General features: G+C 47.0%; 2 protein-coding genes across 5 annotated transcripts in view; one reads left to right on the forward strand and one right to left on the reverse strand.

The window, feature by feature from the left end:
• Window positions 1–22,881, forward strand: part of ec (ubiquitin specific peptidase echinus) — a 255,405-nt gene that overhangs the window by 224,542 nt on the left and 7,982 nt on the right. The window contains exons 1-2 of one of the 4 annotated variants that reach the window (XM_043010576.2): window positions 19,095–19,209; window positions 20,282–20,555. The exons of the other annotated variants lie outside the window; for them this stretch is intronic. Coding sequence (XP_042866510.2) covers window positions 20,472–20,555 — 84 coding nt within the window. The 5' untranslated portion in view covers window positions 19,095–19,209; window positions 20,282–20,471. Of the gene's footprint in view, window positions 1–19,094; window positions 19,210–20,281; window positions 20,556–22,881 lie in introns of those variants that run through there. 4 annotated transcript variants of the gene reach the window in all.
• LOC147470514 (uncharacterized) lies at window positions 6,904–18,959 on the reverse strand. The gene is made up of 4 exons (XM_086543656.1): window positions 18,884–18,959; window positions 18,348–18,572; window positions 17,777–17,886; window positions 6,904–7,277 (listed from the first exon to the last, which is right to left on the reverse strand). The coding sequence occupies exons 1-4, from the start codon at window positions 18,957–18,959 to the stop codon at window positions 7,047–7,049; spliced, it is 642 nt and encodes a 213-aa protein (XP_086399782.1). The 3' UTR covers window positions 6,904–7,046.

The following is a 22,881-nucleotide window of genomic DNA, read 5'->3' on the forward strand; positions in this document are numbered from 1 at the left end:
TGGCAAAGGGCCTGGAATAGCTTACCGCTCTTCCGTTGGTGCGGCGGTCATGGGCCACCGAGAGAAAACCTCGCTGGATCACTTCTTACTACACCGTCGATTTCACCTTGGTTCGTGTTTTTTTTTATCAGCCGTTTATAACCGTTGAATAGATGGTATGTTGCTCTGAAAATTGCGTGACTCTAATCGTGCAATGTACGTGTTGATGGATAAACTAGTGTAGAAACAGGAGGAAACATTTAGCGCCGTGGGCTTAGCGGGCCCGGTTGAACCTGCCGGATGACGTCAGCAGCAACCCCGTAACCTCAGATGTCGCCTGCAAAGCATTTCCGTCCGTAAGATAGCCCGCTAGAAAGGCGACATTGGCGTGGCGCCTGACTTAGGTACTGTCTCGTCGGTGCAGAGGTGGCGGTGGCGGAGGCTGTGCATACTAATCGGTGCCACAGACGACGAGAGCGAAAAGGTAGTTCCGTAGTTAAGGTGAAGGAGGTGCGGTCAGGGGGAAGGCGGAAGGGAAGGCCATTCTAAGGCAACCTAGATTCGCATTGCAAAAAAGAAAAAAAATCACGTTTCATTGCAGAACTTTATTACTGAAAAGGGGCTCTCGTGTTTATTTTTTTTTTTCTTCTCGCAATTGCACGCAGTCTTTCATCAATGTTGAAAAAAGGCGCATGACACGCATACCAGCAAGAGAAGTAGCCGTGTCGAGGGTGGTATTAGGGCACGTTAATTTAGCAGGTGCCCCGGGCGACCAGCGCAAACATGCTAGCCGCTGCTGTTGCTGCTCTGCTATTGCTGGCTTTGGACATACCCGCTTCGCTTCGGAGGCTTGGCAAAAAGAAGCTTTAATGTTAACGAAGCAAGTCTGGCAATACACAAAGAAAAAAAAACATTAGCCGAGTTTAAGGAAGAGAAATACGAAGGAGCAATATTTTTTTCTTTAATAGGCACTAATTATAATTTAAAAAGAGGTACATTTAAGAAACGCAATTGTATGCCCACGAAAAAAACGCTCATACAAATTAACCACAACTATGCCCAAACTGGACGGAAGTTATCTGGGCCAAGTCTTAAAGGGGTGAAGGGGGAGGGGTAGAGGGGGATGCTCTGGCATGTGGCAATCTGGCAGGAGAGACCATCCCATTAATTTATTTGGGTTTCATTCATAGATCCAGTCGATCATGCAACGTGATGCATTTGTTTGTATCTTTTACTCGTAAAAAAAACGACTCTTTTGTAAGGTGATTTACATACTTGAATACTTGGTACGATATTTGACGTGTAGATATATTGAAGAAAACGGCAGATACATGCGTGCGAGTGAGTATAGAAGACCGAAGTGCGAGTATCTCTCAAAGAGGACAGCAGTGCGAGTATCTCTCAATATGACGAGTCCCGCGTTAGTCCTGCGTTCGTGGTCTCCCTCGCGTCCTTCCTCGAGTCGGGAGGGCAAGACAGGGGCCGCCGTGGGTTGCTGGGGACCGTGCAGGGGAAAAGGGGTGGGCGTCCTTTTCCGCGTCGCATTTGTTTTTGAAGCCGAGTATTTGGCTTCGAGTTCGTTTTGTCTGGTGGGGCGTTACGCGTGTTTTCTTTTTGATTGAATGTGTTTTTGGGGGGTTGAATTTGTAAAAGATTGAATACAATGTTTGTTTGGAGCTTGTTTAGGATGAAGGTGTGTTTCAGTTCCGAAATAAATGCTTTCAGAATCAGCGGTTGAATGTGGATCCTTAGAGTGGGGATTCTAGTAAGATTCTGTCCTGTTCACCTAGTTAACCATAAGCGTTGAGAATGAAGGAGCAGGTAAGGCGCAGGTACAGGTCGGGGCATCGCGCGCGCCCTGAGTGGGCACCTGCACCTTGGCACCTCGCCAGCGCGCCAAGTCTTCCCGCCAAAATCATTGCGAGTCAGCCCTGCGAGTTTGTTTGGGCGCGAGGATTGCATTGTGTTGCAGTGTGCTTTACTCGCGGTTGTACCGAATCCTTGCCTAGCCTTACTCATGCACGCACGCGCGCGCGCGTACACACACGTACATACACACACGCACATACACACACACATACACACACACATACACACACACACAGACACACACACACAGACAGACACACACACACACACACACACACACACACACACACACACACACACACACACACACACACACACACACACACACACACACACACACACACACACACACACACACACAAAGATATAGTATATTCATATACATACATGCATACAGAAATTCTCACATACATATATCCCTCTAGGCCCCGGCTACGTGTATGTGTGTGTGTGGCGTCGGGGAGGGGGGAGGGCTGTAGCGTGGAAGGGTCAAGGCAAGAACCACTCGTACAAACATCAACAAAAAGCTCGTAGTTCCAGTTTTTGCCGCCCCGTATTGTGAGCGGCGCGATGATGATGCCGTTCCGTCCACGCGGCGGTTGTCATTTCTCGCTTTTCTTAGCATACACGCTCCTTTTTCCTCGCTCTTCGTATTTTAGAAATTGTGCCAAAATAAGTCATTTATTGGTAGCCGTGAAATCTAGCTTTTTAATCGGTGTTATCGGAGGCGTTAAAGATGACAAAACAGAAAGCCGATAACGCTTCTATTTACAAACACCTCACGTGAGCAACATTGGCACAAGTACCGCCTCTCGAGCTACGGGAATCGCGCCTCTATACCGCCAGGCGAAACAGGTGAATTTCGCATTGCAAGGGACGAGCGGTGGCCATTGCACCTTGCATAGGATTATTCACTGACCAACCCCAGCCCGGCTTCTTCTGCACGGCCGTTTTGTTTTGTTATCGTCGACGTTTCCCCGCTGGACTGGAGTGTTGTTATGAAGACAGTGGGGAGGGGGGAGTAGGAGTGGGAGTGGGAGTAGGAGTAGGAGTAGTTCGAGGAGGAGGCCAGTGACATGAGTGACAGTTGGTGCGAGTTGGAGACAGATGGCATCTTGCAGTGAGGGTGCGCGCGTGTCTGACGGAGTGGTCACTGCCGGTCGTGAAGCACACCAGTGTCCCCCGTGTATGTGTTGTGACGTCATAGTGTTGACAGTGTTCACGCCATCCATCCTGGGCGTGACTCCTTGTATGCCGACAGCCTTGATGAGCTCCCCCCCCAGCTCTGTCACAGGCAAACAAGGCGAGATAAAACATCCCAATTAACCATGATGTAAACAGGCATCAGTCTCTGCAATTGTTAAGAATAAGAGGTAATAAAAAAAATAATCCTTTCGTACTCGCCTTATTATTTGATAAATGGGATTTATTAGTGATCGAAATGTAGTCATGTGACAAATATACAGAGGATAATTTTACTTTTTTTTCTCTCTCTTTGACCATCAGAATCTCCCTTCCTCCTTTTTCTTCCGCTTTATTTTTTTCAATTTCTCCTTTTTTGTTTTCTTTCTTCCTCTTTGCGTGTTAGAATCATTCCATTTAAACCATTGCAATGAGATTTAAATCTTTAATTCAATGTCATTTCTGCAATAGATTTCAAGATCCGTTAAATTTAACCAAATTGTGGTTGTTATCTAAATATTCATGTCAGTATATCGTCAAAAATCATCATCAAATCTCTTGGATATAAGACTGTAACAAAAACCAATATTCTGTTGTTGCAAGTATTCCGTTGTGTATTTGTCAATCTAGTACCATTCTCTCCCGCTTTATTCATTATCAAATTTATTCATATTCTAACCTTCCAGCTATGCTCTTTACCACAACCTATAAGCCATACCCTATAGCCAAGGACGTGTTCCACGATTCCGGTGATAACGAATGCTCGGAACGAATTAAAATACGTAAGTGGCACAGAGCGCGAAAAGCCTATCAGCCTCCACGACACCACGATCATAACCGCCATCCATCTCCGGCGACTTCCGGATCTAGAGTAGCATTCTCTGCAGCGCCCTCCTCGGGACCCTCTGGGTAGGGAAAAAAAGACTCCTTCTCGAACAAAGAGAGAGAGAGGGGGGGGGTCCTGCAGTTTCTTGTAAGATCCTTTTTTTTAAAATACTGGGGAGAGTTACTGGACTGAGGGTTATTTTAATATGTAGATTTTTTTTTTTTTTTTTTTTTTTGCATTTTTCATTTACTTTTTTTTTTGTAGGGATTCGTGTGAAATTTGGTTCTGTTTTTTCTTTTCTTCTGTGTTTCCCTCTTTTTCCCTGCCCCCCACTCTTCTGATTCACCCTCTACACTGTCTTTCTCCTGTCCTCCGTCCCGCATGCCCCTCGCCTCCCCCCTTTATCCTCCCTGTCCCATATCATGGCTCTTTTCTGAATGCATGTCTTTTTTGCCCGCTCTGCCACGTCTGCTTGCATCTTATGTCCCCACTTCCCACACACTACTCACGGTGCCATCATACTATTCTTTCTACTTGAGGTACTTCTCCCCTCTCCCTCTTCTCTACTGCTCTACGATTCTCTCTCTCCTGACGGACAGTCTTTCTCCCTTTTTATCCGCCTCTCCTCTCTCTCCTCTCTACTCCCTCTCTCTCTCTCTCTCTCTCTCCTTTCCCTCTCTCCCTTCTCTCTCTCCTCTTCTTCTTTCTCTCCCTCCTTATCTCTCTCCTCTTCTTCTTCTCTTTCTCTTTCTCTCTCCTCCTTCTCTCTCTCTCTCTCTCCCTCTTTCTCTCCTCTCTTTCTCTCTCTCTCTCTCCTCTCTCTCTTCTTCTCCTCTCTCTTCTCTCCTCTCTTCTTCTTCTCCATCTCCATCTCCTCTCTCTCCTCTCTCTCTCTCTCTCTCTCCTCTCTCTTCCTCTCTCTCTCTCTCTCTCTCCTCCCTCTCCCCCTCCTCTCTCTCTCTCTCTCTCTCTCTCTCTCTCTCTCTCTCTCTCTCTCTCTCTCTCTCTCTCTCTCTCTCTCTCTCTCTCTCACCCTCACCCTCACCCCCACCCAAACCCCCACCCCCACCCCCACCCCACCCCCTCTTACTCCCTCCCATCCCTCTCCCCATCCCTCTCCCTCTCCCTCTCACATCGGAAATACTTTCGCCGCATTCGCTTAAGTCTTCAGTCAAAAGCATCTCCCATGCAATCGAAAAGAATAACGGTTGAAACAATACAAATATTGCTTCGGTGGATTTCCTTTTCGTTTCGAACGTCCCACATAAGGTTCCGAAGGCGTTGTGTGTGAGAGCGTAGGTCTAGAGAGCAGGAGGTTAAAGGAAAGGGCGGTGTGTGGTGTGGGAGTGTGTGTGGTCCGTTGTTTGAGGGTGTGGACGTCTGGGAAGTGCGGTGTTCACTTCCCTATAAGGTCTTCGTCCATCCTCTGCAATTTCAAGGGTGGCCTCGCGGGCCGCCTTAATAACCAAGTGTTCAATAAGCTTGATCTGGCGATTAATGCCTTCTCGAGTCTTCATAAAGCTTCTTTGGTCAGGCCGTATTAACCGCTTTCTCTCTCTCTCTCTCTCTCTCTCTCTCTCTCTCTCTCTCTTTTCCCCCTTCTCTCCATTGTTGTAATATAAACATCACACTAATTAGGGAAACCTTTTTTTGGGGGGTCGAAGTCAATCGCAGAATCCCACGAAGTCCCTCCCGGCGCCCCGACACAGCCCACGGCCGGAACGAACCTAAATGAGTCGAGTGTGAGACGTAGTTGGCAGTTTGGCAGTCATAAATACAGGCGAGGTGGCCGTTTCCTTGCCAGCCGTGACGTGGCAGGGCTAATTAAAGTTATACCCGAACACACCTTCGCTAGCCTACAGGGGTCCCGCAGACAGGTGTCAACACCCACGGTGCTGCTCCAAGCGATCTGCATTCACAGGCGCTGCGGACTGTATCTCATTTACCTTGTTCGTCTGAAACGTAATAAAAAGAATTCTGCTAGGCCTATGTTTGATGGGGAGATGCTGGCGAGGGCGCGGGTCACCGCCTATCTTTAAGGTCTAGTAACGAGAGGTCATTCATGAGATAATCGCTATCGTGGCACACTGCCGTGGGAACCTCGACCGGTCTTTACATACAGCGCTGTTGTGTCTGAAGAAGTGACCAAGTGAAAATACTTACGCATTCTGTCGCCATTATAGCCTCGAGGACACGTGTGTGTTTATATCCACAATGGAATATAGTAGCTCAACCACACGCAGGGGAGCGTGAGCGTATATGGAGTTTGGGAATATAAGCCTGGGTCCCTAAACAGAAACAAAGTTACCAACCTGCGTCGACTTCCTTATATGGTCAACGGACCATACATGGCGCTGACCAAAAGACCAAAGTCATCATATACCACATATGAAATATAAAACTTGACCATCACTTCATTTTTCTCTACACTAATATATGCCATAATATCAAAATGATTTGGCTGAATGAACGTTTAAGAAAGCGATGTAAGATATCAGCTCCCGCGGCCATATATGGAAGTGATAACAAACACTGGTCGAGGTAACTTTCGTTGCTTTGAACATATTTTAAACATCAAAGACAGATTCACAGTGATGGTGTAGGTAGGGATGATGTTAATGACATCATCAACTGTACTTGCTGTGCCGAAAAAAGAAAGTTCGTGTAATTAACGTTCTGGGTGTGAGAAGGCTGGCCAGTATATAATCAGTGTCCCTCAGCCGTTCTGTCAAATGCTTCTTGATATACGTAACTTCCTTGCCGGCCGATTGGATGCCCTGAGGTCGAATCTCGCTATCAGTACCGGTATTGCGTCTTCACCGGAGTACCTGTGTCACCTGTAGAGCAACGCGGCACCGGAAGTAAGGGGAGCGACGGAAAGTGTGTCGGGTCGCTGCGGACGAATCACAGCCTGCCAACCCCTTCCCTCGCTCTCGGTCTCAACCTCCGCCGTATGACCGAGAGACGATCCGAGAGGTTCCAGGGTCTCTCGCCAAGGTTAATATTGCTGAAAACCACCCAAAGAAACAATAGTAAGAGAAAGTCGGTGAGGTAACAATGTTTCCCGTAAGTATGGTTGCGTAATAAAAAATGGTAATTATTCAGCCCTTCACAAAGTGCCAGCGTCGAATGTTAACGCCTGGCCCGAGAGTGAAAGACGGCCAGGACCCGAGGAGTAACACCTGCGTCATCATCCCCCTGATCCTCTCTGATCCTCGCGGCGTTTTGCTGCCCTCGCCTCGCGCTCCGGTTTCGTTGACGCCCGCCCTGGTCGGTCACGCCCTGGTACGCCCTTGCGATTTCGGGTGTCAAGTGAGGTCCAGGTAAAGCCTCCGGTGCTGCACCCAATCTGACATATCTTGAAACTCGCTGGCAGGTGCGCTTGGGAGGGGAGGAGTCTCTGGGTGTCATCAGGTAGCATCTGTTGAAAGACATCGTATTAAGGATCACCCGTAACAGAAGGTATTTAATCGTAATAGAATGATTAAAACTTTACAAATGCTTGTTCGCAAGGCAGTGGAAAGAATGAGGGGGAGCCAAGGGGACAGGGAGCTAGTGTGCGTGGGTGCTTGGGCTCCGCAGGCAGTGAGATTTATATGACAAGGGGAGGGAGGGGGACGCAAGCAGGAGGCGGGAACGCTAAGCTGGGCGTGACGTCAGAGCGGCCAGCGAGTTTTAGGCGGGAATATTAAGCTTTGCGATCCAAGGGTAGTCAGTGACGTGCATTTGTAAAAAAAAATGATAAACAGATTTGACAACTAATGATAACGGTAATGCTGCAGATACTTTGCAATCCTACCGTCAATAAATTCTTAAGTAAAGTGAGCGAAGCAAATATGAATGGGGGATTTCAATGCTAGACAAGAGTTAACCGAAAGACAAATCGAAAAATAAACATAATTACTCCGTGATTGAGACGGGACATGTATAGCCCTCAGGACCGCCTCATCTCAGTTACTAACATAGCCCAGAGTAACAGGGCGTGGACGCTGGCCATCAGATTAGGGCCGTATTTGGAGTTCCCATCCCTGTGCATGCGGGATTCATTAAATGTTCCTTTTGACGAGGAGGTGGAAGGACGCGGGAGCATCGTGATAGCCTGGCGTGAATAATATGGAAGGCCGATGACACGGTGACAGGTATATTGCCTTGGTGTTTACGTCGGCGCTGTTGTTTGCACGCTCGGCATCACTGGTAGCGTGACTGCCTTCACTGGCAGGTAGGCAACCACGTGGGTCGTCTCTCCCTTCACGGAAGATCTGTCTCGGCTCTGGTGTAAGCCATTCTCACAGCCGGTGCAAAATTTCGCGCAGATGGATGTCATGTTTGCAGCAAGACACGCGGGTCCGTGACAGGGGGCGGGGGAGATGTGCACGCTTGCAAGAGGCGGGTGCGATTTCCAGGGAAACCCGGACGAACGGCAGTTGGGTGAACGGCCCACGTGCAGGTAACTTCCCCCCCCCCCCCCCCGGCATCGTTACCTGCTTGAGGGGTGGGTGGGGGAGAGGAGGGAGCAGGGGGTCGAAGCCCCAAAGATCTAACGTGTTTCCCTCCCCACGCCGTCACAAAAAAATAGTGTAAAGGTACGATTGTTATTTATAATCTATATAATTTATAATTTTATGTTATTTACCAGAACATTTAATGCAATGACCTCTTCCTTCGCAAATGTATATTATATTTCCGTTAAGTTGGCCTTTAAAGATTGCTCACAATTAACTAGCGTTTTCCCATGAAGGTTTGAGGTCACGGGGGAAAAATAATTATCAGTCATAGATAATTTGGAAAATGGAGAAGAACAACGATGAGATAATCAGCCATTGACTCCCCCCCCCCTCTCTAACCTTTCCAAAATATCATCAAGTTAGTATTGACGTAAAATGCAGCACAGGTAACTTAGGTTAGCCGGAGGACCCCCGCCTGGCCCGCCGAACAGTTTTCGCCAGGTAAGGTGTAGTACCCTCGGGCCATTTTACGAGGCGCTCTCGTCAAAAAGTTACTTTCTTTCGAACGTCGCTCTTCCCGTCCCCTGCCGGAGAGGCGAAATCGGCGTGCGAAGGAGAGGAGAACGGCGCCACGGAAGATTGAGTCTAACGTTCCGGGCGTGTAGGGCCGGATCGCGTCTTCCAAGACCTCAGGGTTACGCTCCACAGTACAAGCGACTTCGATGATACTGGCGAATTTTGTGTTATTTTAAGTTCTCTTTCTCATAATTATCAATTACCAATATGAAAATTTAAGGACATTTACTGAAACGAAGGAAATAATGTCGTGGAAAGCGTAGACGTAAATTTCCAGAAGGAAGACTCGTTAATATTGCGACGACTAAACGCGCCTTGGTACCTGTATCTAGCCTCGCACCGGGACCCAGCACCAGCAGTCCACGGGGCGGCCACACCTGAATCCCGCGGATCCCCCGTTTTCTGAGAACTTCAGGAGGACTGAAGGATAACTCTTCTGTGATGCTCGCTTGGCTCCGTTTTCTTTGATAAACTCACTCACGCTCTCTCTCTCTCTCTCTCTCTCTCTCTCTCTCTCTCTCTCTCTCTCTCTCTCTCTCTCTCTCTCTCTCTCTCTCTCTCTCTCTCTCTCTCACTCACTCACTCACTCACTCACTCACTCACTCACTCACTCACTCACTCACTCACTCACTCACTCACTCACTCACTCACTCACTCACTCACTCACTCACTCACTCACTCATTCTCTTTCTCTATCTCTCGATCTCCCCCCTCTCTCTTCTCTCCTCTCCTCTCCTCTCCTCTCCTCTCCTCTCTTCTCTTCTCTTCTCTTCTCTTCTCTTCTCTTCTCTTCTCTTCTCTTCTCTTCTCTTCTCTTCTCTTCTCTTCTCTTCTCTTCTCTTCTCTCTCTTCTCTCTCTTCTCTTCTTCTCTTCTCTTCTCTTCTTCTCTTTTCTTTCCTCTTCTCTTCTCTCTCCTTCTCTTCTCTTCTCTCTCCTCCTCTTCTTCTCTTCTCTCTCTCTCTCTTCTCTCTCTTCTCTCTTTCTCTTCTCTCTCTCTTCTCTTTTTTCTTCCTCTCTCCTTTCTCTCTCCTCTTCTCTCTCCTCTCCCTCTCTCATTCTCTCTCCTCTCCTCCCCTCCCCTCTCCTCTCCCTCTCTCATTCTCTCTCCTCTCCTCCCCTCCCCTCTCCTCTCCCTCTCTCTTTCTCTCTCCTCTCCTCCCCTCTCCTCTCCTCTCCCTCTCTCTTCCTCCCTCTCCTTCGGACACGCACATTTAACATAGAAATAGTATCTGTGGTTTTCTCAGGGTTCCTCTCTACATATTACAGCACAGCTAAGGGCGGGTTATGGGGCGTAACTGAAATTGTAGCGTACGATATTTGAAAGCGATTGTTGTTTATTTATAGATTCTGGCCGATCACTCTCTCTATATGTCTATGTATCTCTCTCTCTCTCTCTCTCTCTCTCTCTCTCTCTCTCTCTCTCTCTCTCTCTCTCTCTCTCTCTCTCTCTCTCTCTCTCTCTCTCTCTCTCTCATATATATATATATATATATATATATATATATATATATATATATATAATTTATCTATTCATTTATTTAATTTTCCACTGGTGTAAAGTTTATATGAAATATATTTTGTTTATGTACCTTGCTTTGTTTTCCTTAAATGCTAATTATGGTTTATCTTTCCAGGTAAGCATCGCATGATGTTCCCTCAGAAACACTACGGAAGCAGAGTGATAAGTATTCGTAAATATATATAAAAAATATTCCTACGCAAATATCCTAGGGGTGTTTTGTCCTCTCTTAGCATGTATGTCGGGAGGAAGGAGAAGGAAAGGGTACAGCGAGGATTTCTTTAGATCTTAAATGTCTGTTTAATGAGCAGTTTGTGAAAGTGTTTTCTCTCTCTCTCTCTCTCTCTCTCTCTCTCTCTCTCTCTCTCTCTCTCTCTCTCTCTCTCTCTCTCTCTCTCTCTCTCTCTCTCTCTCTCTTATATCCTGGAGTTGCATGCATGGGGCGCCGGTCTCAGAGTAGCGTAGGCGGTGAGGCTGAGCCAGGTGTGCGTGGCTGGTTATGGGAAAGAGCTGTGAGGGTCGCACTTAGGGAACCGCAGCGGTGATAAACTCGGTGTTCCCGCTGGTGTAGGCCCAGCCTGCGATGCTATCGTGCCTGCCCACCACCACTTAAGAGCCTTCTTTTGTTATTTCTACGCTTTTACGGAAGATGGTCTATTGTCTTCCGGGAGCAAGAATTATTATTACGTTCCTGTGTTATTTATAGTCACTTAAAAAAAAAAAATTATATATATATATATATATATATATATATATATATATATATATATATATATATATATATAAATATCTGCAACATGTGAATCTAGCTTTTCGAACCTTGCGCATTCAAAGGTCTGAAAAATAACTACTGTCTCTAGGGTTCTCCAAATGAACACATAGCGTCTCCCTAAATCCCCAAATAAGAAACTAAAATGGCAGACGTGGCCGTGCCCGGGGCGCCGTGAGTGCGGTAGACCACAGAGCGAGAGACTAGTCACTCCTTCATAAAAAACAACAACTCCGTCCCATACATGGATAACGAACACAACCGCAGATAAGTCGATCAGTCTCTTGTCACTAATTATGCCGCAACTTCCTGCGTCTTGAGATAGCTGATTAGTCCTCGTGAATGATCTTCCTGAACATTTACCATCTGGTCGTCGCGAATACAGGACTGATATTACAGGTTTTTAGGCACTGGTCCTTCTAATAGACGTCTCTCATATTCGGTGCTGTTATTAATTACCCACTTACTCGTGGCATTTTAGGGCACTAACTGCTGATTAAGGTGGCCATAGTTGTATGCTAATAGTGATACAGATTTGTGTTCGAAACGTAAGCGAACACCGCGTGCGTGTTGCCGTCAGCGCTGAGGGTCCGAGCCATAAGGAACGTCCTTCCGAAGGGGACTCAAGGAGCTCATTTTCCTTCTATGTCTCGAGGGTTACGAGACCTTTGTTTGCGTGCACGCAGATACAAACCAGCATGAACGCACACACATATTTCTCTCTCTCTCTCTCTCTCTCTCTCTCTCTCTCTCTCTCTCTCTCTCTCTCTCTCTCTCTCTCTCTCTCTCTCTCTCTCTCTCTCTCTCTCTCTCTCTCTCTCACACACACACACACACAGACACACACACACACACACACACACACACACACACACACACACACACACACACACACACACACACACACACACACACACACACACACACACACACACACCACAAAACTTATACCGACGACTTGATTTTATCCTCGTAGTTGACTCGAGAAATGGGAAGAGCACAGGCGGATGTTGCGTGACTGATGCTGTGTACTTACCAACAAACGGGTGGCTCTGATTATAAGATGTTCGCCCGCCAATTACTGCTATCATGCTCATGCACACTTTTTTTTTGCCTTTTTGAGTCATTGAGATGAGAAGGAGGCGATCCCATGTCGCGGATCGTCTCTCTGTAAGCCCGCCCGCTTTTACAGTGCTGACGAATTATATAAGTTTCTCTCTCTCTCTCTCTCTCTCTCTCTCTCTCTCTCTCTCTCTCTCTCTCTCTCTCACTCTCTCACTCTCTCACTCTCTCACTCTCTCACTCTCTCACTCTCACACGCACACACACGCACATATATTCTCACACACATTCTCCCTCTCATCCTCCCCTCTCTCTCCTCCGTTTTCCACATACGATTTCGACTTAAGTAAAAGCAAGGAACACAGGACACAACCAAAGAGAGATCCTTGCCACAGTACCCTCCTCCCTACCCTCCTAAACTCGCCCGGACCGCTGGCGTTTCTCCCGAGAGGGAGAGAGAGAGACAGAGAAACAGAGACATAGAGAGAGAGAGAGAAAGAGAAAGAGATAATGAGAGAGAGAGAAAGAGAAAGAGAGAATGAGAGAGAGAGAAAGAGAAAGAGAAAGGGAGAGGCCGTGGTGTCCCGGTCCCTCATCTCCGCCGCGGTAATCTTGTACCAGCATCTTCCTCCCTCACCTGCACCCCCTCCAGCCATGGTTCCCACACTCCTCACGAATCACATTTCGAGCTTTTCTGTAGTTGTTTTGGGGGTAATAGGAAGAAATGTTTACGTGATATCTTACGGGTTTTAGGACCGGTTTAGGTAGGTTGTGAGGATGCCTTGAGAGAGGAGGAGGCATGGATGGCGCGGAGGTGGCGCTCCCTTGTGGCGTTGAGCTTTCTCACGATGGGGGTCTCTCTTTCTTTATCTTATGTGTGTTTCTTTTCCAATTTGTCATCCCTTCTCGTGCTTCCCTTTCTCTCTCTCTCTCTCTCTCTCTCTCTCTCTCTCTCTCTCTCTCTCTCTCTCTCTCTCTCTCTCTCTCTCTCTCTCTCTCTCTCTCTCTCTCTCACACACATTCAATCGTGATTCGATTTTTTTTCATTGTCTTTAACTTTGTTGTATTGACACAAGATATTGCAGTTATGTCAGACGAGACTTTTCAATTTATGCAACAAAGCAACATTAACCGCGTGCAATACCGTGCTGCGGTTGGCTAGCTCCGGCCCCGAGGATGAGCTGTCGGGGTCACGAGTTATTGTCGGCCCAGGTCACGGTACACCGCGGTTGACCCCTGACCCCGCAGTGAAGATGAGACTCGACCCGGAGAGTCTCAGATGAGGGGCCAGTGCGAGGGTACGACCGGGGGTACGACCGGGGGTACGACCGGGGGTACGACCCTCGTGCTTCTATCGGAACGCTTTTGCAAGATTCGTATCAATAGAATAACAAATAATGAGATTATTGGTAGAGCAATAAACGATATCGGATGAATCGGCTCCTGAAACGGAGGGATTTTGGAGCGGCGGTTTACGTGAATGAAAAATTATAATTAGTCGTTGTGAAGACTTTTTCGGGTTTTAGAAAGAGAGAGAGAGAGAGAGAGAGAGAGAGAGAGAGAGAGAGAGAGAGAGAGAGACTCCTTTGGTCGTGGGAACCCTCTGCCGTGTGCGGGAAAAAGACGGTAAACGTGGGAACTGCAGGAGACAGCTGCAGGGAGTGATCCTTGTGGGACACTAACCCAACACGTCAAGTACAAAAGTCCTTTCAGATGAAACAAAAAGCGCTCGGTCTTCCCTGGCAAAAAGAATATATAAAAAGCATAGCCAGTGGCAGATTGGATGTTGTGTCAAGACGTAGGTGCTTGGTGTCGAAAATGTAATAAAGGATCCCGTAGAGTTTGTTCGGAGAGTTTCAAACGTATACTGTGCACTGTCAAATATACTGTCCATTTTCCTTCAAGTTATTTTCTTTATTTATACCTTACACGCACACGCACACGCAAACACACGCACACACACACACACACACACACACACACACACACACACACACACACACACACACACACACACACACACACACACACACACACACACACACACACACACAACGTATGTGTGTTTATTGTGAAGGAAAAATATTTATGCCCATCGCCTGCTTGTCGGGAGAAGGCCTTGAGGTATACCGGCGTCACAGGACCAAGGGTGGGGCGGGTTCTTGCGGGCGGGTACCACAACTTCACTTATGGTGTGCTGTTGGCGCCGCCCACACTGCCCCTGGGCGTGGCTAGTCCAGTGACTTTGTTTCCTCTTGATATCATCAGCGGGAGTCTAACAAGCGAAAACCCGCAAACCGAACGTCGAGGCTTCATCTCGAACCGAGAGCAAGAGAGCACGAAAGTTGCACGTGAGAAAGAAAGTGGTCCGAAAGAGATGGTGCTGCCATCAATATTTAGTGCAACCCGTTAGCGTCGGGGTGGTTCCCGGCCTGACCTCTCACCCTTCCTCTCCCTCTCTCTCTCTCTCTCTCTCTCTCTCTCTCTCTCTCTCTCTCTCTCTCTCTCTCTCTCTCTCTCTCTCTCTCTCTCTCTCTCTCTCTCTCTCTCTCATATCTCTTCCTTTGTTGATCTTTACCATCCAATGACCCCTTTTTATAAATCTTTACGTGCGTATCATCGCATTTACCCTAATCTTTATCGCGCCTTCGTTTACATCTCCAAACACTTTTCTCTCGTTCGTTCTGACACGCCAGTCCTTTCTCTTTTCGTTTTATGACCTCCATCCCCTTCAGTCCTTCCCTTTCTTTCGCTCTCTCCTCTTTCTCCCTCCTTCATTTCCCTTGTCTCATTCTTCTTCTCCATATCTACCTCCTATTCGACCGCTCTTGACCTTTCAGCTCAGCCGTACAACCGCGGAGGTCGGGGCATAACAGCGAAGGGGTAAAGTTCCCCAAAAGTTACACTGATAAAAATCAAAGCGACGGCAAATGTATTACAGCCATTTATAAGTTTCGGGTAACGGGTAATTACGCTCAAGGTGACACTTGGTCTTAGGGCCAGATAATATATTTCCCACTTATCTGTATTGTATCTACTAATTGTATAAAGTATTAATGAATTGAAAGAAAGGTAAAGCGTAAAGTGACAAATTCAGAGCACGCGGTGTCCGGCACGAGTTCGACACTGACGTTACTATTATCATAACCCATTTTGATAACGTAAACACGTTTAATAAAATGATTAAATCATAACCCATTTTGATAACGTAAACACGTTTAATAAAATGATTAAATGCGTATCAGTGGCACTCGTATACTTTTATAGGTCATGCATTATCCACTCGTAAAGGATTCATAAGATACTCAATGTTTAAAGATAACCTCCGATTTCATTATGAAATAGATCCTCACCCATGTGTGTATCTGCAGGTTAAGGAAGAGGTGTAGGATGTTGCCAGGCCCTCGAGTCCTCCCACGTGACCTGCCGCGTCCTGCCGTAACAAGCGGCTCTTTATGCTCTTATCATCTCATCGCCTCCAGATGTGGCCTTGTTTACTGTAACTGTCACGAGCCTGTCCTTTGCCGCGCCGTTCGCCTCATTATTGGGGATTCAAAGTCAGAAGAGAGCAGATCACGGACTTTCAAAAAGGATTGTACTTCTGCCATGCAAGGTTTCATGATTAATAATTAACGTTTGTAGCAAACACTTCACTCTTTTCAACTTGGGGAAAAATAAGTTCCACAAGGCCCCTGGTAATCAACACTCGTTAACCGTGTATGGAGGGATAAATTCTATCCTTTCTCGTTATAAACAGTGGTCGTTATTCAAGCCGTGACTTGGGGCGATAATTGCATACATTTCGCGCCGTGCCATACGACCATCCGACTGTTACCGAGGCGCAGACTCTGGTCAGTGTTAGGACGCGCCTCCTATCGAGCTTTCCAGAGGCACTTGAAGCTCCATCATGTGGGGGTGTTCGGTTACCTGAGATATGACTTCGTTTATTTACTCTGGCAGGAAAAGATGATTTAGGTCTCGAGTTTATTTTAGCTTCAAAGTTATCTCTGCATCTTGTTATGCAGTTGTTTATTGGGTTGGCTCGGTCTTGTTGTGTGCGTTCGATCTTATAATGCGAACAGTTTGCTAATGTCAAACGATGACCTTTGTGTGACCCTCCATACACATAAACACATCTTTATCTCTACCCATACCACGTGGATTGTATAAACACAACGTACAACACCCACAACTGTACCATGAACAGGTGAGGCAGGAGTGTGGCACCGGGCAAGAGAGGGTAAGCAGTGCAGGGCGAGTGTAGTGCCCTCACTCACTGCCTTATCACGTAACTCCAGAAAAAATAATCGAGCCTCTCTCTTGCGCTGCCTTCGTTAAGTGGCGAGTTTATTTTGTTTACGTCGAGGCCGGGGAGGAAGAGCAGCAGAAGTGGGAGGAGGCGACTGGCTCTCTATGCGCCGGTGGTGACGGCCGCCAGCCACAACACATCTCTGTGGGGTTCTTCATTATCCGTGTAAATATTATTACCTGGCGTGTTGAACTCAAGGTACATATTTGTACAAGATAAGAGGTGACAAGAACATATGAACGGTGGAACCTGCAGGTGTTGGTGTTTACCTACACAACACGGGCTCCTAGTAACCCGAGTCTGCAAGGACCAATAATTCTCAAGCGTCTTGACAGACCTGTGTTTGGCGGAGCTTTTTAACTTCAGCCTTTTAAGGGATTATATGCAAAAGAAACAGACTTCTTGCAACACTTATGTTTGCAAAATACCTACTTCTATATTTTACCTATCGTGAATAACAGTACGTAAATAGATGTTCCTTTTCTAGTTTATTCTAAAATGTTATTACTAATTTATCCTATACATTGGTAACGTTATTGCCTTTCTACTGAAATTACTTTCCGGGCCTCTACACCCGGCCTTGTGAAACTTGCCAGAGTTTGTGTGTTTCTCGGAAAGTTCGTGATGGGTGGCGGTTCGGACGGAGGGTTTGCACAGGCCACTGTGGGTGACGCGAAGAGCCTTTTACGCCGTGTGTGGGTACTCTCAGCCCATGGACCGTGGTTGGATACTTCGTTATTATGTAAATTATGAACATCCCAGACGAATTAGCAAGCCTTCCCGCCCACCTGAAAGGAGGACATTCGGGTAAACTGTGGTGAATTATAGGGCCGACCTTTCACTCGTCCCTGTGCACTAAGCCAGCGCGATGTGGCCAAGAGCACGCCCAAGAGCAAGCCCACGTGGGCGGCGGGGGTCACCAGGCCAGCACCGGAAATACTGAAGGTGTTGCGCCACGCTAGTGAACCCCGCGGGAGATAGTCCTGTGTTGGTCACCGCGGGAACCTGATGCTCGGCGCTGATAACGAGATGAGAGAAGCTGGTCCTACCGGCGACTTCCATCTATAGAAGTGATGACTGTTTGCGGCATGTTCTCGCCTCACTTCCCATGATAACGCTCAGGGCCCTGCGTTCTCACCACGAGGATCATGTCGAGGAGCCCGAGAGCAGAAGGGGGTGCTAAGCGCCCATGGACGACTTTAAGTGTTCGTGAGACGCACAAGTGGCTCTCCTCCTTACCTTTGCTTGAAAGAGGGATTGTGCGGCGCCCGGGGGAGGGGACAGGGGGCAGGAGGTGGTGAAACCCCGGCTCAGATCGTCGGCTTTATCTCGTTGCTTGTCTCTGCAGTCTGCAAAATTTAGAGGGGGTTTTGACACTGAATGATAAAACACAATGAAAAAAAAGTAAAAATGTTGAGATTGAAATTCAAGTTTCTATCCCGGGCTTTTGGAAACCGGATTTTATTTTACGTTATTATTCTCTGACAATAAGTATTTGCCATTTGCGTTCAGGGATAAAAAAAAATAGCATTCACCATTAACTGCTCAACCTCTCAAAGAATAAGAGAGGATGAGAGGTGATTTTCAGATTTCATTGTCTTCGGATGACTGGACAAAAGATGCCTCGGATTTTACCATGTAAGTCTACAAAATGTTAACAAGAGGACATCCCAGCAATAAACATCTTTGCAAGGCTTTTAGTAATTCAATACTCGTAACGTCCATGCCCTTTCTCATCCTAGTTCGGTTGATGGAAACGTTAAGTAACCTCTCCCCAAATATGTTACGAGGCAAAGCACGATAGAAGGACCTTTGATAGCTGCCGTAGTGCATCCACAGCATGAGATGAATGAGCTGCTCTCGGGGCAAGGCGACGCGTGTACACCTGTAGGACCAAGTGAATGGAAGTGAGTCAGGATCCAGGACGCGTGGCCAGTTTCCGGGAAGTCGGTCGCCAGGTCTCCCGCCGTAGGGTACAGGGGCGGAGACTGCCGGACCTTACTGGACCCTAGGGAGTGGACAGAACTATACGCCACTTAGTGCAGGGAATGACAGCTGTGTGTGTAGTTAGAGAGAACTTGGGAAAGGCTAGTCTACTACTTTGATTATTTTGGCTGAAAGATTTTCCTGGAAGGATTGATAACAAAGGTTAATGGATTGAAAAAGTAACGTGATATAATACACTAGCATTCACTCTACTGACATCTGCACCCGCATGAAAGCATTGCTGCTGTGCGTGAATGTAAGGGCAAAGCTTGAAGCGAGTCATATGTGGTCAGCGAGAGCCTTGCGGTACGCCAGGAGGGAGGGTTGCATGCAACTCCCAAACTGACAACTCCCTCCCACCTGCTCTGCGAATTTTCGATATCATAACCTTGGTGAATTTGTGATCCGGCCCAACGGCGAACCAATGGATGCCCATGTAGTCTCATTATGTGGATAACACCTGCCAAGCGCGGGCAGGAAAACGGAAATGGCATGAGGGTGTAGGCAGGCAGGTGCGCCCGGCCAGCCATCCTCAGGTCGCTGATGTGCAGCTCGCCCACTCACTCACTCACTCACCTACACTCACTCTTCCTCAGTCAGTGGTCGACTCCGGTGCTGCCGGACACAGTCGCTCTCGCTCTGTGTGTGTTTGTGTGTGTGTGATCGCCTTTGTGCGCGATTTGACGGTAATTACGAGTGTTTCCCCTTTATCTGGAAGGTGTTTACATTGTGTGTTGTATCGATATCACTCTGAAAAGAAATTAGTGATACGAAAGACGATACCGTGATTAGTGGGCTTCGGGCAGAGAGAGGACACCAAATGTTTGGATGTGCATTAGTGTTTCGCGGCAACACCATATATGAAGCCTGGTCTTCCGAGTGCAGAACGCAGCTGATTTTGAAAAAGTTATCACGTATACAGTATATTTGTGAATCAAATGAAATTCTACCAGTGCATTGTTAATACTGAAAGAGAAAATATATACATTTCAGCGTGCCACTTTCGTGATTGATATCCTTTGCAAATGTGCAATGCATCTCGCTTAGGCAATTGATCCCAAGGCTCCATTGACGATAATGGCATCATGACAATAGCACAACGAAGCAATAACGGGAACATTATTATCCGAGTGACGTGTCTTTCTCGGCGTGTGATCTGATCCCGCGGGGTCGACGAAGGCATACCCAAGGTTCTCCTCCATTCGCCGAGGAACCCCGCTACTCCAGAGCTACTTTCGGAGATATAAAGTGAATGTACTCAGGCCTTGGTTTTTTATATCGGCGGCTAAGGTGCACGGGTGAATGCAGCCCTCGCAGTACCTGTAAAATCGTCTCGTAAGGTTAATATGCCTTCTTTGTGTCAGTGCTGCCAAGTCAAATATACAGAAGAGAGAACAGTGGATATATTATAGTCTGCAGATAAAACCGACCCAAAAGTGTGCAATCAGCGGGAGAATATGAAAAAGGTCGAAGCGAAAAGAGATATAAAAAACAGAGTGAAAGGTTGGAAATTGGTGTCTGCGGCGGGGACGGGGACGGAGAGGGGAAGGGGGGAGGAAGGGAAGGGGAAGGGGACCTGGGTTAGTGAACGTGTGCCCAGAGCTAGCTCGTGGCGGGAGAACGTTGCAAAATATAAAATGGTGGATGGAAAGCACATCCCGTCACGATTTTTATATACACATGTGCGCACTTATAATTCGACTCGTGTGGAATTGGATTTGGAAATAATAGTTTCGTGGTTTCTTTTCCCTCCTACAGATGTATTGAGAGAAACTTTCTCTTCATAAACAACATGTACCTATATATGCAAATCGGAACTAAACAATTACGAGAATGATCTCGCAAAGTGAAGTTTATGTGACAGTGTGTTTATCGTCTTAGCGATGATGTAGCAACAGCTCAGCCTAACTCAATAGCACTTGCCTCCGCGCCATCACCTTACACCAAGATGATCTGTGCTACTCTCCCTGTCGTAAACTATCCCACCGGCAACATGAACATACAAACGTTTTCTCTCCGACAAGCTCTCAAGGTGAGTTGCGGCCGTGTCATGAGGTCGTGTCTTTGAGGTAGGCCTACTCCCCTATCGCATGACTTTTTTTTTTACAACCACGGGCTAGTGTGTTAGCTTCCCCCAATCCTTTCGCTCCTTCTTTTTCTCTTTCTCTCATCTCTTTCTCTCTTTCTCTCTCCTCTCTCCCCCTCCCCCTCTCCCTCTCCTCTCCCTACCCCTTGTGTATGTGAGTGCATGCGTATGAACGAGAGAGAGAGACTGAGACTGAGACTGCTCTCCCTGTGATTAGGAATTTGATCCTTTTCTATTAATCTTGTTATCGCCAATCTCTGGTAATCGGGGATTAGAGAATCGTGGCCCGCCGCACCGATCTGTAATTTACCGATTGAAGTCCGATAGCTTTCGGAGATCCGAGATTTTTAGGCTAATGGGCTCCGCGATAGTGTTTCTAATGGTTATTATATCGATTTACAGTTAGCTTCAATTTCACTGGTAAGATTACTTTCCGTTTTCATTGACGAGTGTCCTCGGCAGTAAGGAATGTCGACCTCGAGTGACGTATTTTTACACTTCGTTATTCTATGAAGTTGAGGGAAAATACTCGAATCTATGGTTATTCTATGAAGGTTTATAACAAACAAGCAAAAATACTTAAAACATATGACATGACATGACATGGAGACCCTCGAGCCACCCACTTTCTTAAACGGAAAACAAAATCTTCAGAATATTCAAATCAATATCAGCATGATGGATTAGGAAGCGCTTGGGTATCTCATTTCATATTCCCCGCCTTAGGCCTACGTGTTTCATGTAATTGTAGAGAGAACCATATAGCGTACGTCATGCAGGGCAGAAGTGAGGCGTCGTCGTATGCCACATGAAGCCGCGCATGGCGAGTCGGGCGGCCCTGTCACACCGCGGGAGGCTAATTATCGTACGTGTGGTGGCGCTGTCAAGGTAAAACAACTTTTATTGTGTGTGATGATCCTTGGCGAAAATCGTCGGATCGGAACAAGTTTTATTTTATTTTATTTTTATTTTTATTTTTATTTTTATTTTTTTGTTTCTTTTTTTTTGTATGTTGATATATTGTGATTGACTCGTTTTCTGGGATTATAGAATCTCCAGAATGCAAGTGAATGATCGGCGTAGACATTGTGCTTCGTAATATTTCTTTCCTTTGGTCAAGTACCGTTGCATGATGGTGTGACTGGTGGATTTTGGCACTGTTTATCGGCCAGCTGATTAGAAGCAAGCGAGGTAGCCCACTTCACTCGCCGAGTATTTCCGTTACTCGCCCGAGGCTCGTGCACTAAGGTGGGGTCGAGCGAGCGAGCAACATCCCAACAGGAACTCGCTACGTACAAACACCAAAGCATTTCTAATGTGACGTAGTGATACGTGGCCTCATTATTTTGACATGAGGTATTATTAGTCTTAGCTAGTTTTGAGATGACGTTGTCACTTCAGGCCGAGGGAGTGCACGATCGCTTCCCGGTGATGAAAACCTTTTTTAATTTGGCGAAACGTTTGTGTATCGTCACCCAGCTGACCTTATTGCTGCGCGGGAGAAAATGGACTAATTTGATCCGCGATTTTCAACGGCGGAATTGCAGCGCAATATAATTGCTGTTTTTTCTGTTCGATACGCATTCCAATTAGATGTCCAAGGGAATATTCTGGGTGTTACAATACAGAGGGAGGCTGACGTGCCGACAAATGTACACCTTCTTTATTCTTTTGTGTTTTTTTTTCTTTTCTTTTAGCCGAAGTAATTTTAGTTTCGGAAAATTAATGATTTCTGTTTAACATCTACAGAAACGAAGGGTAATTTCTCCATGTGGTAGATGAGGTGTTACAATAATAACCTCGGACATTCCAAACTGGTCTACATGTAATTACCAAAAGGGGATTGTCGTGACCCCCCTCCTCCCCCCATCCAGTACCCTGTTCCCCTCCCCTTCATACCCCCTCCCCCCCTCATACCTAACCTTCTCCTCCCTTCATACACCCCCCTCAGACCTTACCTCGCCCCTTCAACCCCCCCCCCCGTCTGACCCCACCTCTTCTGTCCCAATCTTTCCTCCCTCACCCTCCTTCACCCTCACCCTCCCCCCCCTCACCCCCCTCGGACATTCTGACCATCGCGCTTCTGGGAATGGAATGTCGCCCGGTCTACCTCAGTGTTTTGTGTTAAGGTGTATGTCTTAGAAAAGCTAAATGCGCAGTTGCGGTAAAATGGATATAGTTGTGGCTTACTCTACGTGTGTTTTTTTTATTTTTTTTACGGAATAATTTGATTGTGGTTTGTCGTTACGAAAGGAAATCGCTCGATTGGGAC

Source organism: Penaeus japonicus, unplaced genomic scaffold (genome assembly GCF_977035675.1).
Source record: "Penaeus japonicus unplaced genomic scaffold, GWHDUDI00000001_assembly GWHDUDI00000014, whole genome shotgun sequence".
NCBI lineage: Eukaryota > Metazoa > Arthropoda > Malacostraca > Decapoda > Penaeidae > Penaeus > Penaeus japonicus.

Coding starts and splice junctions, on each gene's coding strand:
- LOC147470514 (XM_086543656.1), bottom strand. CDS start 18,959: ATGGGCATCCATTGGTTCGCCGTTGGGCCGGATCACAAATTCACCAAG. Junction 18,573..18,883: donor ATCGAAAATTCGCAGAGCAG/GTGGGAGGGAGT, acceptor CCCTGCACTAAG/TGGCGTATAGTTCTGTCCAC. Junction 17,887..18,347: donor CACTACGGCAGCTATCAAAG/GTCCTTCTATCG, acceptor TAAATTTTGCAG/ACTGCAGAGACAAGCAACGA.